At 56.9% G+C, this 17,118-nt stretch overlaps 1 protein-coding gene across 4 annotated transcripts; it reads right to left on the bottom strand.

Annotated features, from left to right (window-relative positions):
* Positions 1-4,292: 4,292 nt before the first annotated feature.
* BRAT1 (BRCA1 associated ATM activator 1) lies at positions 4,293-16,706 on the bottom strand. 4 transcript variants are annotated; one of them, XM_019757551.2, is made up of 14 exons: positions 16,433-16,706; positions 15,433-15,576; positions 12,909-13,063; positions 10,373-10,520; positions 9,611-9,983; positions 9,209-9,325; positions 8,029-8,120; positions 7,285-7,403; positions 7,023-7,209; positions 6,727-6,800; positions 5,936-6,038; positions 5,740-5,838; positions 5,440-5,615; positions 4,293-5,173 (listed from the first exon to the last, which is right to left on the bottom strand). In XM_019757551.2, the coding sequence occupies exons 2-14, from the start codon at positions 15,557-15,559 to the stop codon at positions 4,475-4,477; spliced, it is 2,469 nt and encodes an 822-aa protein (XP_019613110.1). In that variant the 5' UTR covers positions 15,560-15,576; positions 16,433-16,706; the 3' UTR covers positions 4,293-4,474. The 4 variants fall into 4 exon arrangements, with proteins under 4 accessions (XP_019613110.1, XP_019613107.1, XP_019613108.1 ...); XM_019757548.2 differs by having other exon boundaries at positions 16,384-16,706; XM_019757549.2 differs by having other exon boundaries at positions 16,370-16,706.
* Positions 16,707-17,118: the final 412 nt, after the last annotated feature.

A 17,118-nucleotide genomic window follows, 5' to 3' on the forward strand; every position in this document is an offset into this window, starting at 1 on the left:
CTGGTTTGGGGCATGTAGATTTTTCCCAGTTTCTCACTATTTTGCTCAGTATCTCACTGTGATAGTCTTGTTCCCATAAGCCTTTGTTGCGCAGGTACCCAATCGTCGCCCTATTGAGATAAATTCCTACAAGCAGATTCTGGCTCACAATCCTACTTTTGATGCGAGTTGCTGCGAGGATTTTCCGGTTTGTTACCTGGGGACAGAGAACTGGAACCTAAGAAAAGCAACGTGTTCAGGCCTAGAACTAGTTATACATGGAACGTGTGGGGTACCCGCCTGGCTACCCGCCCGTCCCTGCTGTGCTGGCCAAGGCACAGGAACAATGGACAGAAATTAGGTTGTCAAGCCTGCAGCTGCCTCCAGAGAGCACGTGAAATTGGAAGTCCAGACGTACCCCCTGCTCATCCAGAAGGTTCCTCGCCCTAAGATGGGGGAGCCCAGTGCCAGGCCCCCAAACAGAGCCAGCCGAGGCTTCAGGCAGCCGGCCCCAGTCAGCCCACCATCCCCTGCACATAGGACATATTCGGCTCAGACCCCAGACCTCTCTTGTAAAGGCATCTCATTACAGCCAGTTCTAGAAATGGGCCATGATGTGGGGTCCCTGTCTTTTCAGCCAGATGGACAAGGGTGCCACCCCCACCGCTGACTAGACAGATCCGGGTGGCCTGGAGAAGCCTCCTGCCCTCCCTGCACCTCAGCCTGCAGCCCCAGCCTCAGAAACTGCAGGTGTTTAAGAATGGGCCAGGGTGCCAAGGACACCTGCTCCTGAGGCGTTGTGGCCTGGCCTTCCTGCTTCTCTTCGAGTCTGGGTCCCTGCAGAAGAAATCCCACAGGGGGCTGGGGTCTTTGGAGAGAGCCTGCTGGGCTGGCCCCAGCACCTCTTCCAATAGGCACCACGGAGCTGCTGTTTGCTGCCTCTGCCTGCCGGCATGTTTACCAAGTGGTTTCCATGGCGACACATCTTGGCTCAGACAAGAACAGACAGTTCAGCCAAGATGGTCCCAATGGAGAAGATGAGATTCGAGGTTTTGGGGCAGGCAGGGGTGGGGGCCGTGAGTGCCGACAATGCCCTCACCCCAATCTATGCCTGCGCCCAGAAAAGGCAGCTCTGGGACTGTTCCTCGGGGCCACCAGCTGCAGGAGCTCACCTTCATTCAGTCACTCAGCAAACCTTCTGTTCTGGCTGCAAAGCTGCCTGAGATTTGGGCCTGGCTCACACAGGGCTCAGTCCTGTCCTGAGACCACCACCCCTCTGAAGGCCAGTTCTGAGCTTAAGCCTCAAGGGCCAGGCGTGCTTCTGCCTGCTGTCTTAGACTCCTGAGAAAACAAGCACGAGAATCAGCCTGGGCTGGTCTGCTAGGCGGCGAGCAAACATGAAGCCTGGGTCATCCTAGCTGAGACCACTGTAGACCGCTAGCTCTTGCTGACCACAGATGCACAGAGCAAGCCCAGAGCAACTGGCTGGCCCGACTTTAGAAAGTAAAATGTTGTTTCAAATCACTGGAACCGCAACGGTTACTTGTTCCACAGCTGTGGCTAACTGATACAGCCTCTTTCAAAGGCCCTGGTCAGCAGCCACCCAACCTCACACAGTCCGCACATGCTGAATGCCCTACAAGTTCCCCAGATGCCGAGTGTGGGCTATACAGACCTACTATGTGCCAGCCTGTACCGGCATCTAGGGCTGGAGATGCATGTAGAAGGCCCTTCTCTGCCTCTAGGAGCCCACAGCACTGAGAGGATGGCTTTACTGGTCCCAGCTTACAGGTGGGAGAGGTCGCTGACCTGCCCACGGCCTGTGACACAGGAGCAGGTGGGTGTGGCCACGGTACCCAGCTACATCAGCTTGCCGTTGTTCTCCTCACGGACACGTTTGGACACATTCACTTCCTGGGTAACTACATATTGGGTCAAAATTGGTGTGACCTTTCAGTCCCTATTCACTGAGGACTGTGGCTGTTACTGCCTGGGGGGGCAATGAGCAGGGCCTCCTCCCTCCCTGCTGAGAGGGACTTGTATCTGAGTGCTGCAACTTTCCCCACTATCTTGTCAGCACTTCAGCGTTCCTGAACTGGTGGTTTTGAGTATGTTACCCAGCATTTTTCATTGTTTGTTGTGTGATGGTTGGCCCACTTAATCTAGCCTGCTTCTGCTGGAAAGAAAAATCTGCTTAGCAACAGTGATGTTCGGCTGCAGCACCTTGATTGGGCATACCAGCCAAAGTCCATTCTGATTGGCTGGTGCCCTCTGTTCAGAGAGCATTTGCCTTTACCTGCCAATATATCTACCTGTTCAGTGTCCTTGTGGGTGGGATAAGGGGAGAGGAGACAGGGCCAATCCTGCCCCAAGTGGGGAGCAAACAGAAGACTCACCCCAATTGAAACTGAAAACCTGAAGGGCTGTGCTCTTGGGGAGGAATGATTCAGAATTAAACCTGCCCTCGCACCCTGCCCAACCCTCAGGGAACTGCAGCAGACTGCGTGGTAAGAGAAGCAAAATCAAAATGAAAAGCCGGTTCCTGAGACACCGGAGCTACAGACCTGCCCGTGCTGATTCAGGACCCCGGGATGTGCACCCGGGGGGCGGGTAGAGGGTCCTCGTCAGCCTCCAATCCCCACATGTAAGTTTCTCACAGGCAGTGAGCAGCAGTTAGGTGCCCCAGAGCCTATGGGAACAAGGCTGCAGCCCGAGCGGCTGTGTGGCGCAGTGGGCAGCGGCGGCTCCATCCCATTCACTCGGCCCTCTACCTCCCAGAACCTTCCGTCACTGGGCATGCCCCATGACGTCTGGACCACAGGATGTGCATGATGACATGTGACTTCTGGGTCTTGCCCATAAGAACCTCTCCTGATTCTCCAAGCCCTTCTCATTTCTGGTTTTCAAATGTTGAAGGAGCTTGCGTACCTGAGACAAATCCCAGCTGGTCGTGGTGTATAATTCTTTGTATACATTGTTGGATTCAAGTTGGTAATATTTTGGTGAGGATTTTTATACCTATGTTCATGAGAGAGAATGTCTTTGTCTGGATTTGGTGTTAGGGGGATGCTGGCCTCACAGAATGAGTCAGGAAATACTCCCTCTGCTTCTGTCTTCTGGAAGAGACTGGAGAGAACTGCTATCATTTCTTCCTTAAATGTTTGGTAGAATCCACCAGTGAACCCACCTGGGCCTCATGCTTTCTGTTTTGGAAGGTTATTAATTATTGATTCAATTTCTTTGATAGAAACAGGTCTATTCAAATTATGTTTCTTCTTGTGCGAGTTTTGGCAGACTACATCTTTCAGGGACCTGGTCCATTTCATCTATGTTATCAAATCTGTGGGCATACAGTTGTTCACAGAATTTACTATCCTTTCGATGTCCATGGGAATTGTAATGATGTCCCCTTTCATTTCTGATTTTAGTGATTTGTGTCCTCTTTTTTTTAGGGAGAAAAGCCTGGCTACAGGCTTATCAATTTTATTGATCAAAGAATCAGCTTTTGGTTTAGATGATTCTATTGATTTCATTTTCTATTTAACCTAATTTCTGCTCTATTTTTCTCTTCTGCTTCCTTTGAATTTAATTTGCTCTTTTTTCCCCAGTTTCCTAAGGTGGAAGCTTACTGATTTTAGATTTCTTCTTTCCTAAGATAGGCATTCAATGCTGTAAGTTTCCCTCTAAGCACTGCTTCTGCTGCAGCCCACAAATTTTGCTGTATTTTCATTTAGTTCAAATATTTTTAAATTTCTCTTTCTTCTTTGTGCTGGGTACTTTAAAACGTTAGGATGCTTACCTCTGGGGCGCAAATGGCAAAATCTCAGTTTTGCAGACAGGGAATCAGGTTCCGAGAGGAAATGAGTCCCCCAGGGTCAAACAGCCAAGAAAGGCAGAGCCAGGACCGGTGTACCTGTTTGGTCCCCAAGGACGGGACTGGATCTCAACTCCCCCAGATGTTACCACTGGTAGCTCTACCTGCCTGGTCAAGACGGTGAGCTTTGAATCACTAGACTCGGGGTGATTCTGGGGATTCAGAGGCTAGAAACCTGACCTTGGTTGGACCTGGGGTCGCTGTCGTGAGGAGCTAGGGTCTAAGGCCGGACACTCTCCAGCTTGAGCTATTTGCTTTCTGACCTTTTGTCATCCCTGGGGCACAGTGGGGTCCAAGCCGAGGATGCCCTCCCATACCCAGGAAGCACATGGACGGCCTGCAGGAAGAGCCCTCCTCAGTCACTCCCACCAGCCCCCAGGCCTGGGGCAGCTGCTGGGCACTCTGGGAACGTGGCGCTGACTCCAAGCGCTGTCAATCATTGTTAGTAGAAAAAGCCACTTTAATAACACATCAAAATGTGTGACTCTGACCTTGCTGGTCTCACCTGGTCTGGCTTTCCTGTGGATCCCTGGTGCAGCCAGGCCGAGCTGGAGCCCCTGGGACCTGAGGAAGGGACAAAGCTCAGCGGCAGAGGACCCAAGAGGTCACCACTGGGCGGCCTCAGTAGCAGTCGGCCTCGTTCTCCACCAGGGTGCCCACGGTGGCCAGCATGTCCTGCAGGAGGGACCGAGGGCTCTTCTCCACGTGGTCACTGCTCTCAGCCAGGGCGCCCCGAAGGCCCTCCAGGTCCACGGACCTCAGCACGGCCATCACAGCCTCAGGCTCCAGGTCCTCCTGGGGCTGGCCCTGCTGGCCCGCCCGCCACCTCTGCAGGGCAGCCTCCGCGGCGGCCACATTGGGGCTGCTCCCCGCCTCCTGCGGGCTGCCACAGGGAGCAGCCCTGGCCCTCAGGAAGAGAAGGAGGTCACAGGACTTCTGGGCCACGGGTCGGTCACAGTCAAACAAGGCTCGAAAGGCAAACTCAAAGAGCCGCACTCGGCAGAGCGCCTGTAGGGCCTGGGCCAGCTGGCCAGGCGGGGCCACCTCAGGGGGGGCCACGGCATAGGGACAGTGGGAGGCGGGCTGGCCCAGCGTCTGAGCCAGGAACACCAGCGCCAGCTCCAGGCCCTGGGCCCTGACCTCCCAGTCCAGGTCCTGGCTCGCCACCTGGAGCACCCTGGCCACAAACTGCTCTGGGTCCTCGGCCACTTCGGCATGGCCGTCCCTCAGCCACTCAGTGAAGACCTGCATGACAGCCCTCCGGGGGAAGCCCTCCGAGTCAGCGGACAGGATGTGCAGAAGGTCCAGGAGCAGGCTCTTCTGGAGAGAGGAGAGGACAAGAGAGGGTGGGGCTCCTGCTGACTCGGGGCACAGCAGGGGGAGCCCCCCCAACAACGCGCTTACAGGCACCGCGTCCTACGGAGCCCTCCAAGGCTCGACTATCCAATGGGGGTGACCACACCCAATGACAGGGGCCCTGGGAGGCTGGGTGGGAGATTCGGGAACATGCCTGACAGAGCCCTGACCCCAGACCACCCACCCTGGGCATCAGAACGGCTACTGGGGATGGCCATGCCGCCTCCTACCTGCTGGCCTCCTGGGTGCTCAGGGCTGGCGGGGGTGGCGCGCAGCCCCTGGCTAGAAAGCTGCCCCATAGCATTCACCGCACTGGCGCGGACGTAACTCTCAGGGTCTCGCAGGAGCTGCTCGGCGAGCTCGGGCACCTCTGAGGCCAGGAGTGTGTGTCTGAAGCCAGCCTGCCCTGGGGGTCCAAGTGCCAGAGCCAGCTGTGACCACAGGTGGCGCCCGCAGCTCCCCCCACTCCCGAGGGCAGTCCTGGTGGCCCAGGCTCCCAGTGTGCCAAGGCCCCCGTGCCCTGCACTCACCTCCCCAGCGTCTGGTCAGCTGGGTCAGGAACTCGAGGCCCGAGTCCCTCACCTCCCAGCAGGGGCTGCACAGGCGCTTCTGCAGCACAGGGAGAAGCTCTGGGGCGGGAGGGCGGTTCAGAGTGGCCCGGCTCACACCCGCCCCCCACTTCCAGCCCTGCCACCCCTTGCTTTACCCCTGGGAGGCCTGGGTTACCTCTGAGGAACTGCTGGCTGTGGGGGTCCATGTCGCAGCAGCCAGAAGGCTGGGGTGAGCTCCGGAGCCACCTGAGCGTGGCCTGGAAGGCCTTCTTCAGAACCTGGAGTGGGCAGAGCGGGGCTGCAGGGCAGCAGGGGCGGCCATCCAGCCTGCCCGCCGCTGTGTACCTCTCTGTGCTCCCGCCCCTGCCATGGGTATGAGATGGGGGCGGGGGGAGGGGGGCGGGCACCCGTGCCTCGTTTCTGTGAGGCGGAAGCAACAGAACTGGCATCCCAGACGATGAGACAGAGAGGAAGCCGCCCCCGTCAGGACCCACCCCTGCTGGGGAGACAGGACTGCTGCCCCGAGACATGACACACTGCGCAGGGCACCTCTGCCCCCAAGCCCAGGAACCCAAGTGGGCAAGCCTGTCACCCAGAGCCCCACCGCTGGCTCAGCAGCGTGTGGCATTAACTCTGTACCCACCAGGGCCTGACTCAATCATGAGCTGTGAGGATGGTACGTTTGTGTTTGCAGGGAACGCCGCTGAGCGTGTGGGCCCCAAGTGCAGGGGCCACCTGGCTCCCATTCACACCTCCCATCAAGAGCCCCCTAAGCAGCCTGGACGTCACCTGCTTTCCTTGGCCCAGCGTGCCCAGCACCGGTCTTCATCAGCACCAGGCCCTGGGCCAAACCCCCTGCAGTCCTGCCCCTCAAAGCTCACTCTGGCTCCAATGAGGGCTGGCAGGGGTTTCCCCCAAATCTACCTGCCTCCCCCTCCCCACCTTCCCCGCACCCCGTGCCTGTACCGTGGGGCTGGAGTCAGGGCTCTTGAGGGATTCCAGGAGGACAGCAAGCACCTGTGTCACCAACTCTTGAGGGCCTGAGACAGACACGGCAGGTGAAGTACCCCAACCTCCGCGGCACAGGACGGACTGTGTCAATCCAAGGACAGCAGGAGCAGAACCCACTGGTCAGCTGAAGCCCCGCCCCAGAGACAACACGCAGAAGACAGCAGTCCCAGGACGTCTGGGAGCACCAAGGGAAGTGTGGCTTGTGGGGCGTGGCCAACGCCAGAGCGGGGTGAGAATGCCTTCTCACTCACCTAATCCCTGAGCCAGCGTCCCCAGGAAGTCAAGGGCTGCTCGCTGCACCCGGACACAGCCCACCAGGATGACACAGAGGCGGCTCCCCACATCAGAGGTGGGAGCTACCGAGCCATTGCAGAACCGCAGGATTGCCACCGCAGCTCCAAGCAGGGGCGCCTGGGGCCAGGGTGAGGGACGCTGGGGCTGGGGGAGAAAGGAGGGTCAACAAAGGCCGCGAGGCATGCCACCAGTGTGGACGCCAGCCAGGGCCACACCTACCATGGGCTGCAGCAGCTCCACGTGGGCCAGGGTCTGGCACAGGAGACCCACGCAGGTCGACTTGGAGGACAGGAGTGCGTCCACCACCGCGGAGTCACCTGTGGTCCCAGCTGGCAGGCCTGGAGGTCGAACAAGAAACAGCTCTTAGTGGGGCATCTGCTGCACAGCCACCGCAGGCCTGGCCACCGCTCACCACCCCCTTGGCCACCACCTGTCAGACATTAGGACTGGGTGGCTTGCCCAGGGTGACGTCCAGCTGGCTAGAACTGGGGTCTGAACCTGTCTGCAGGGCTTGCGAGCAATCGAGCCCCAGCTCTCCCCACAGCCTGTAGGTCAGGAGGCTCAGCTCCGTCCGACGTGGGCACCGGTGCTGGACCCTGCGCTAAATCCTCCACCCGGTGTGCGGCTGAAGCAAGTCAAGTCACAGCAGAGGAGACCCACCCGTCCGTCAGAGCCCAGACGGGACTGGCTCAGGGACCACTACATGGCCCAGGCCCAAGGCTTGCAGTGAGGGAACAAAGGCTGGCTGCTCTGCGGCCACCATGGTGCCCACTAGGGTGACACTGCCCATTAACTCTGGGATCAGGACGTGAAGACGTGAGCAGCAGTCACAGCTAAGACGGCAGCCCACATCCAGCCCCATTATTCCAAGTTGGGCAGCAAGCGGGTCTCCTGCTGCCCGTCAGCCTGCCCTGACCAGGGTCCCACCCTCCCGTGCCGACCCACCCTTCCCAAGGGGTGTACCTGGGAGCCCAGGGGCCTGAGCAGCGGCTTCCAGGACACAGGCCAGGGGCTGGAGGAGGACACCAAAGGCCTGGGCTCTTAGGGTCTGTGGACTGAGGACAGAGAAGGTGGTGAATGCTGCTCCCCAACCTGAGGCAAGCTGGCTGCCCTCCTACTGGTGGCCCCAGCAAGTTTGGGGCAGAGGTGCTGGCACTAGGCATCTGGGCACCCCCTTGACAAACAGCTTCCTGGCAGGCACCAGGAGGCACCCAGGCCACGGTGTGGCGCTCCCTGGGGGCTGCTAAGAAGCGCCTCCCCAGGCCCCAGGAGCAGCCCAGGGGGGGCCTGGCCACACCCCCGCCCCCTCCAATGAGCGTGCCAGCCCAGAGCCACGGGGCAGTCCCCACCTCTGGGAGCATTCCCAGGGGCTCCATCTCCTGCTCGGTCGAGATGTCCTTTCCTACTTCTAGAAGAGGGGCTAGCCGCGTGCTTGGACCTGGGCTGGGTTCGGGGGGCTAAGCCAGCACAGAGCTCTCCTTCTAGGCCGGCTCCTCGGTCCTCCACCCACTTGGACCACTTCGTCTCTGAGCACCCAGAGGCCCTGGAGACCAGAGCCGGGCATAGCTGCTCCCGCCCCTCTGGGGAATGGGTCCTGAGGCCACTTTCAGCCCTGGCCCAGGCCAACACGACCGGTTCTCATCCACACAGAACCCTGGAGTGACATCCCCATCCTTCCCGCCTCTCGGGACCCCAAGCACATTTCCAGGGGGCGCACAACCCTGTCCCTCCAGAAAGCTGTCCAGCCATTCCTGCCTCCTGGGTCCCCCAAACCATCCCGCAGCCCCTAATACCCACCCCAGGGTGTGCACATGGGGGCAGTCCGGGGTTCACAGGCTGAGGCCACGAGGAGCGGGCAGAGGGCAGTGGGGTGAGCCAGTCCAGATACCAACCCAGCCCAACTCTAGGCAGAGAAGCTCCAAGAGTCTGTTCTATGCATGGAGCCTCTACAGCTGTTGTTGGAAGAGGTATCCTTCACTACAGAATGCGGAAGCCGCAGCCTGCACCAGGGCCTGGCCTGGCGATCACCCCGGATGGCAGCCTGTGACTGCTCTGGCTCCTGGAGCGCCCTGTACTTCCCTGACCACGGAGGCCTGGGCTGAGACCTCTCCACTGCCCCCGCACAGTGAACCCCAATCCTCACCAGGCCTGCAGTTTCAGGACCCCCAAAGCCAGAGGCCCTGCTTGCGTGCAGCTCAGATGGCTCAGGGTCTGTGCCAAGGTCTCCCATAGGCCACAGTTGGAACTCAGCACAGGAGAACTGCAGAGAAGACCCCAGAAAAAGAAAGTGATTCCTGTCCCACCACCAAAGGCCACACAGTGCCCAGTGGGCCTGCTGTCCTAGGGCTGGGCGTGTCCACCAGGCAAGGAAGGTCCTTCCCAGGTGTGGGGCTTTCAGACCCCATGCTGTTCCCGCTACTGGAGGCCGAGCTCGGGGAGCCAATGAGGTGTGGCCCCAGGTGTGACCGCTGCCCTGGGGCCTCCCGAGGGAGACGAGCACACACCCCCCTCTGCCCCTGCCCAGCCGCGCCCCTGGGGACCTGACCGGGCCGCGCTGAGGAGGAGGTCCACCAGCGAGTGTGCCGCGGGGACGGGGTCTTTCTTGAGCAGACAGGCCACGAGGGGACTCAGCCGCACCCAGAGGGCTTGTGTCCAAGGGCTGTGGCAGTGCCCGAACGTGGTACTCAGGACGTTCAGGGCCTGCGTGACCTGCGGGCTGCCGGCGGAGCGCAGGGACTCTTCTATGTGGTCCACGATCTGCTGGGCACATGTCGGCCAGTCAGAAGCCTGCGGGCCGGGGTGTTCCTCAGCTTGGCCTCGCATACACAGAGCCAGGACGTGTGCCAGGAGCTGCCCGGCTGCCGAGGCCACAAACAGGCTGGGGTCTCCCTGCAAGGAGAAGATGGTGCCCAGGACACCTAGTAGGGAGGGGAGGGGAGAGAACAGTGTTCAGCGGAGACATGGCTTCAATCAGCAGATGCCGGAACCCCAGGGCAAGGGCTTGCACACGGCCTGCAGGAGGCACCCTCAGAGGCCATGGCCCTCTGCTCAGAAGCCAAACACTTGGAGCGGCAGTTTCACGAGTGATCAGCACTGTTTCCCACTGCGGCTTTAAACCCACAGAAACCTTCTCTGCTTCCCAATTCCTTCCAGAGCCAGCCCAGCTGCTAGGCCTCCCCTGCGTGCCCAAGGACTCTAACCCCTAGTTCCCCCAGACAGCCCCGTGATACCCCAGCCACGTTCAAAGAAGAGAAGACAGAACCACACCACATCAGGCAAGGTGATAGGGGGCATGAGGGACACTCACCGCAGCCCACCAGGAAGTGCAGGGCGCTGGGGTGCTGGGCCAGGGAGCGCAGGCCCTGGATCCAGCCACTGCGCACGGTGGGGGCAGTCCAGGCTGCTCGGCCCAGGGGGCCTGACTCCCCGAAGAGCCCCCGCAGCAACTCCCCCTGCTGGGAAGCGGAGAAGGAATGGTGACCTGGGCATGTTCCCAGGGCACAGGCGCTCAGAGATGGCTCTCCTCTCATTGGGGCTGTCCAGGCACTTCTTTGGGGAACTTTCTCATGGGCCACCAACAGGGAGCCCCTCGGCAGCTGTGCTCCTGAGCCGTGGCAGGTGGCCACTAGTGCCAGCCAATGGCGGCCACAGAGCCGCTACCTGCCTCCCAGAGGAGAATGGTTCATCAGTCCCATCACAGTTCTCCAGAGCAGCACCAGCAGCTCCATCTCCACAGGCCCAGCTCTGACCAAGGACCCCCAGAGGTCTCCACAGCCTACTGAACTCCTGAGCTTGGCATGTGGGTCCACCAGGGCACCACCCACCTCCAGGTGTCCCTCACCAAATGCCCCAGCATACCTGGTGTGTCAGGCCTGCCCCCCCGCCCCCACATATTCAAACCCTTACAACCGTGGGAGCTCACCTCCCCCACAGAGCTGAGCCCCCCAGCGGACAGTGGCTAACTCCCCACTCAACCCCCATCAGCGTACAGATGTCCACGGTACAATTTCCTGCCATTTGCGTAAGATTCTTGATCACCACTGGGCTTCGGCTTGCTGTGTGGGAAAGCCTGGCGCTGCCTCTCACAGAGCGAGCCCCCACTGGGGTAGTTACTGGCTCTGAGCCTAGTCTGTCTCAATGACAGGCCCCTGCTCAGCCCAGCCCAGGCCATGGGTATCCTGCCCAGCAACAGCCCTACCCTCAAGGGACAGAAACCATCCAGTCACCTCAGGCCCAGGACAGGGACCATGGGGCCTTGGAGACGCACCTTCAATCACTCAAGGAAAGAAGTCTAACTGTACAAGGACCACAGGCCTGAGGGATGCTGCTGCAGCCGCTCACAGGGAAGCCCTCTGTGGGACCCGCCTTCACTTAGGGGGCCCCCAGGGGCGGCTCACAGCTGATGGGAGGATACCAAGGCTCCACCCCTGCCTCAAGCAGACTGTCTGCACGGCCCTGGCCCGGACACTGTACTGCAGACAGCAGGGCCAGTGCCGAGCAGCGGGCCACGAGGGACCCTTGAGGCTACCAGACCACCCAGCAGTCTGAAGTGGCAGGTGGAAAGGGAACAGGAGGCCAGCCCAGTGCTGGGGGCCTGGGACAGAGGACAGTAACCTTTGCCCTGCAGCTCAGAGCCTACAGCTGGCCCATGTTCCTTGTCCCTGCCTACAGGGGACCAAACTAGACTGAGGGCAGTCAGCAGCCTTTCAGGCTCCAAAGCCACGGCCGGCCTCAGCCGTGGCTCAGAAGGAGGAGGGAGGAAGAAGGAGGATGGGAATCGGGATGCACCCAAGGTACCAGTGCAGCTGGCAAAAAGCTATCTGCTTGTGACTGGGCTTTTACTCTGAGAGAAGCAGATGATGAGACCAGGTCCCTCAAGCAGCCGGCGTCCTCAGGGTCTAGTGTGAGTCTGCCAGTTCTGTGGGATTTTTATATGGGCCTGCACTGTCTCCTTATCTGGGAAATGGAGACAGAGTCCCAACCAGCTTGTTGGCCACAGCTCCTAGGATAACACGAAGGGGACTCTGAAGTGCTTGACAAACTGCAAAGCACCACAGGTGAGGGTGGATGGCTGCACATGAGGGGAGCAAGCACAGTGACCCCTGAAACACACTGCAGTGCAGCGAGGTGCCACAGGACAGCCTGGAGAGTCTGCCCCACAGCAAGCTGGGCTGGGCAACTGCTCAGGCAAGGAGCACCCATATTGTCCTCTCTGCCGGTGGCTCGGACACAGCTGCCCCGGGGCTCACAGAAAGTGCATGTGCCTCCACGACTGGGTGAGGCTCTGCAAGGTGCCAAGATGCCATCGCCATGACTGGCAGGACCAGACAGGCTCGCATCAGGGATCAGCTGACCAATGACAAAGCCAGCTGCGCCCACCAGGGGTGCACAAAGTTGTAAGACACACAGCTCCGGGGAATTCTCCAAGTTCCCATGGCTTGCTGCTAAGAAGAAACTCATTAGTCAGCCATTCATTCAACAGGACCCATGGTCTCAGTGAATCCTCCGGCACCAGAGACAGGCATGATGCTCACCTCTGTCAGGGCAAGAAATCGGGGCTCAGCGGACATGAACTTGGGCAAGTCCAGCCAGAGGGTAAGTGTCAGAGCAGAGTCAACCCCAGCTCTGTCTTATTTCCAAGGATTTGCCCCTTCACCCTGATCTTATTCTTGGTGAGTTTAAACTCAGGAATAAAAAGCTTATATGAGACACAGGCGGTGGGGTTGGGGAGGGGGAAATGACACGGAGACTTAGAGACTGTCACAGCCACCACTGCTTTATGTACCTGCAGAAGAAACTGCGCACCTCTCAGTAGTCCACTTGGTGGGAAGGCCCAGGCTTACCTGAAGATACTGGAAGCAGTTTTCCTGGGCTGCCAGTATCCCTGCAAGACGGAGTGAGAAGGAGAGGACTCCGGAGCTCAGGTCCTGGGGTTTCAGCACCTGGAACAGCAGCTCCACCAAGCAAGGATTCTCCTGTAACAGCAGGACACTGGACCCTAGAGACAGGCCCAGGCCAGGGAACATGTCACCAGGGGCATAGTACGACGTGTCCCCCAAAGGACAATTATTCTGGCAACTCCCAGAGAAACTTTCTTTCAAGTTGTTAGAATTAGCAGTTTAACTGGGAGAAAATATTTGCAACAAAGGACTCATAACTTTAATACAATGTGGGGAACAAACTAGAAAGCCAACACCTCAACAGCAGGTAAGGGACATGGACAGGAAATATAAATGGCCGACAAATCTGAAAAGATGTTCTGTCTTGCTGATTATGAAAAACAAATGCAAATTCAACCAGAAGACCATTATTCCCCTCTCATATGGATAATTTTTTCTTAAACTGAGAGTACCTGGTACAAGAAAGTCCAATGGAATAGGCATTTTCGCCCAGACTGGGCATTTGAAATGTCTACGCTCAACTATGCAGTTGTTCAAAAGTGCCGATGGGGGAAAAGGTAATTGGGGGCAAAGGCTGGGAGAGTTCCTGTAGAGGGCTCATGCTGAGAGAACTGCTGAAGGCTGTGGTTCACTAAGGAGGAAATGAGCAAAGCGAAGAAGAGGGGGGCAAGAAACAGAGACCAACAGGCTCATGGGCAAATGTGAAAAGGCACTGACTTTAACTTGTGACTTTTTTGTCCAGTTTGCCTGCAAGAATAATCACTAAAGAACATAAGTGGAATGCATAACTTCAAAGCCATAAGAAAGAGTTTAAAAATCTGAAAGCTTTATCAATCCAGTGGAGGGCAGAAAAATGATGAAGGAGCAAAGACAGACATGGGAAATTAAAAAAATATGAAAGGATATGGTGAAAATAGGTTCAAATGTAACAGTAAGCTCAACAAATGAAACAGATTAAATTGTTAAAAGAGCTGTTCAGATTAAATTAAAAGCCAAAGGCTAGCAACATACTGTTTATAGGAAGCGATGAAGTGTGACAACACAGACCAGCCCAGAGTAGACTGGTGAAAAGAGACAGCAGGCAAATTCTAATTTTAAAATAGCTGGTGCAGCAAGAGTAAAATCAGACAATACCAACTTCAAAGCAAAAAGTATTATCAGTGCTTTAGGAAGAAAACTCCTTGTTCAAAGAGACAAATCCCAGAAGATATAACAGCCTAAGCCTGTGCATACCTAACCTAACTTCAAAGTATATATTAAAGGAAAAAAAGAATCTCAAAGAAAAATTGTTGAATGCACAATCTTAGTGTAAGATTTTTCCATACCTCTGAGAAACAATTAAAACAAATTAGCAAAAACAGGAGTCAGCAACATAAACTTGAACTAAGGATGGAAACTATATAAATAGAACACTTACGGAAACTGAAATACAGATGTTTTCTAACCCTGATGTAATAAATTAGAAATCAATAAGAAAGACTGAAAAGGAACCCGTTTTAAACCTAAAAGATATACACTTGTAAATAATTTATGGTTAAAGGAAAAAAATCATAATGAAAAGCATAAAAAATACTTGGGACTAAATACAACAAAAGTACTACATAGTAAAACTTGTAGGGTGCAGCTAAATGATACTTTGAGGGAAATGTGTAGCCTTCAATACATGTATTATTAATAGAAAACAAGAAAGATCTAGATATTCAACTCAAAAGAGATTAGAAGAACAGGGTAAGCCAAAGTAAGTAACAAATAGCAGAAATCAATGCCATGGAATCTGTCCTAAAGCAGTTATCAGCCAAGAGAACAAATGAGATTTATGCACAAGGAAAGGCATGACGGCATTATTTATAATAATAAAGCATTAGAAACACCACCTAACAATACTGGAATGATTACATAGAATACAGCAAATGACATACAGTCAAAATCAATGTGTTCTGTATGGAAAACACCCACTATAATGGTAAGAGAGAAAAGGCATGACACCAAGTTGTATTACAGCGTGACCTCATTTTTGTAAGAAAAATACAACTTTATAACGTGTTAGGAAAAAAGGCTGGAAGGAAACAAAAATGTTGACGGTGGTTTAATTTTCCTCTTTACTCTTTTGTGTTGTTCAAGTTCTATTTAAATATATGTATTACTTTCATAATCAGAGAGAAAACGAAACCGATTTCTTAACAAAGAAACAAACAAAAAAATGTATTGAGAACAGAAAACTAAGCTTGTTGTGCCCGCTGAGCCACCTAGCATGTACTCAACAACAGGAAGCCTGACTCGTGGCTGGAATAGGCTCTCCCTCTCCTGGTTACACCCTCAGGCTTCGGCCAATGGGTCCCGGATTAGCCAGGGGGAATGTTTAGGATGTGAAGGAAGTGACACCAGATATACATCCCTTCCCAAGACAGAGGAGCCCTGCGCACCCTCTGACCTCTGTTGAAGTCCACAGCAGCACCCTCACTCTTACCTGCTTCAGTAACCGTCTTAAACCAGTCCAGCAGCTTCTCCAAACAGGTGTCATCCGCCACGGGCTGCCTGGGGTCCGCCAGAACAGCGCAGAGAGCGGGGAGGAGCTTGGAGCACTCTGGGTCCATGATGACACACTAGGATCCTGCAAAGGAAATGTCAGAGCTAGACCCCACCTCCGCACCTCACAAGCAGCCCCCACGCCTGCTCAGGCCCCGGGGCTGTAAGACCAGATCTTCAGCGCACTGCAAGGCTGGATGCAAAGCCTCAGGCTGGGTGGGGCAGGAGCACCAAGGCCAGGAGTCTTGGAGGCACCACAGGGCTGGGAGGAGTGTGATCCAAACCACGAGGCCTTAGGAGCTCAAAGCCACCAACCTGGGACTCCGGTGGGAGGGGAAGAGCTTGACGCTCACCTAGGCTGCGGGTGGGCCAGAGTCAGGGGTGGGAGTGCGTTCTGGAACAGCCCCGTGTACAGGGGAAGCGTCTCAGTCGTGTTGGAAATGTCTGTCCCTACAGTCAGTGCGTCTGCATCCGACACCCCTGCACCAGGCTGCGGCGTGTACCTGCGCGCTCAGCCTTGGAGCGGTCGGGTGCCCTCGTGTAAACGTGTTAATATGCGCTCCAAGTGGGACAAGTAACCAGCCTGTGGTCCGCGGTGAGGGAGGGCGCTGAGGAGGGAGCGCGGGGGTGGCCAGGGGCTCTGTCGGGGTCAGGAGTTGGTGTGCCTGGGCCGGGGCGTCAGTCGGCCACTCCGGGAGAGGCCAGGTCCCTGCGGAAGGAGCCCTCCCTGCAGGTGCGCGTCAGTTGCAGGCCTGGGACCCCGCCGCGGACGCCGAGCCCGGGCCGGGTCCACAAGAGGCGCGGGCCGGTGGCCGCGGGGGTGGCCAAACCCAGCCCTCGCCGCGTACGCCCGTCCCAGGCCGCTCCCCAGCACTCGCCCTGGGCCAGTGACCTCGATCGCCGGCCACAGTGATGCGACCCCTCCTTCACGCGCGCCTCACCCGCTCCTCGTCCGTCCGCCGCCACGGCTCCGCCCCCGCCGCCACAGTCCCCGCCCCGGGCCACGCCACCAGGTATGAAGGGGGCGACTACAGGACGGCGAGCGGGAGGGACCCTGGAAACCACTCTGGGAGCCAGAGGGACGGACGCTGGGCACGGACTCAAGCTGAGAGGTGTGGGGACAAGCCGGAGCCAAACTGGCCTCCGCAACCCAGAGCCAGCCACCCCCGCACGCTCAGTGGTACGTGCCCACGGGTCCGGTGGGCATTGCGCCCGTCCGGGAGGCGGGGCTTCCTGAGGAAGAGGTAGGGCTGAGCCCGGAAGGGGCGTGGCCTGCCCAGCCACGGATGCTTGCGTCTGCGCCGGCAGGAGGGAGACACGTGCTAGAAAGGGGCGTCGTCGTCATTGAGGCAAAGTCCGTGGCTTTTGACGTGCTGGGTGCGGGGGACTCTCAAGGCCCAGGGTGAAAACCAGGCTCACCTTTCCAGAGAGTCAGTGTTTCAGCAAGATTTTAGGGGAAACACCAGGTATAAGAAAATAGACAGCAGAATTCCTATGGGTATTATAATACAATAAAAAGAGAACTTTAAAAACATTGATTTAGATTGGGGTACCACTTCGCACAACCACCCTTCCTGACCTCCCCTCACCTTAAACTATTTGGGTGGAAAGGTTTGAACTGCACTGT

The sequence above is a fragment of the Rhinolophus sinicus genome, linkage group LG10 (assembly GCF_036562045.2).
Source record: "Rhinolophus sinicus isolate RSC01 linkage group LG10, ASM3656204v1, whole genome shotgun sequence".
Taxonomy (NCBI): domain Eukaryota; kingdom Metazoa; phylum Chordata; class Mammalia; order Chiroptera; family Rhinolophidae; genus Rhinolophus; species Rhinolophus sinicus.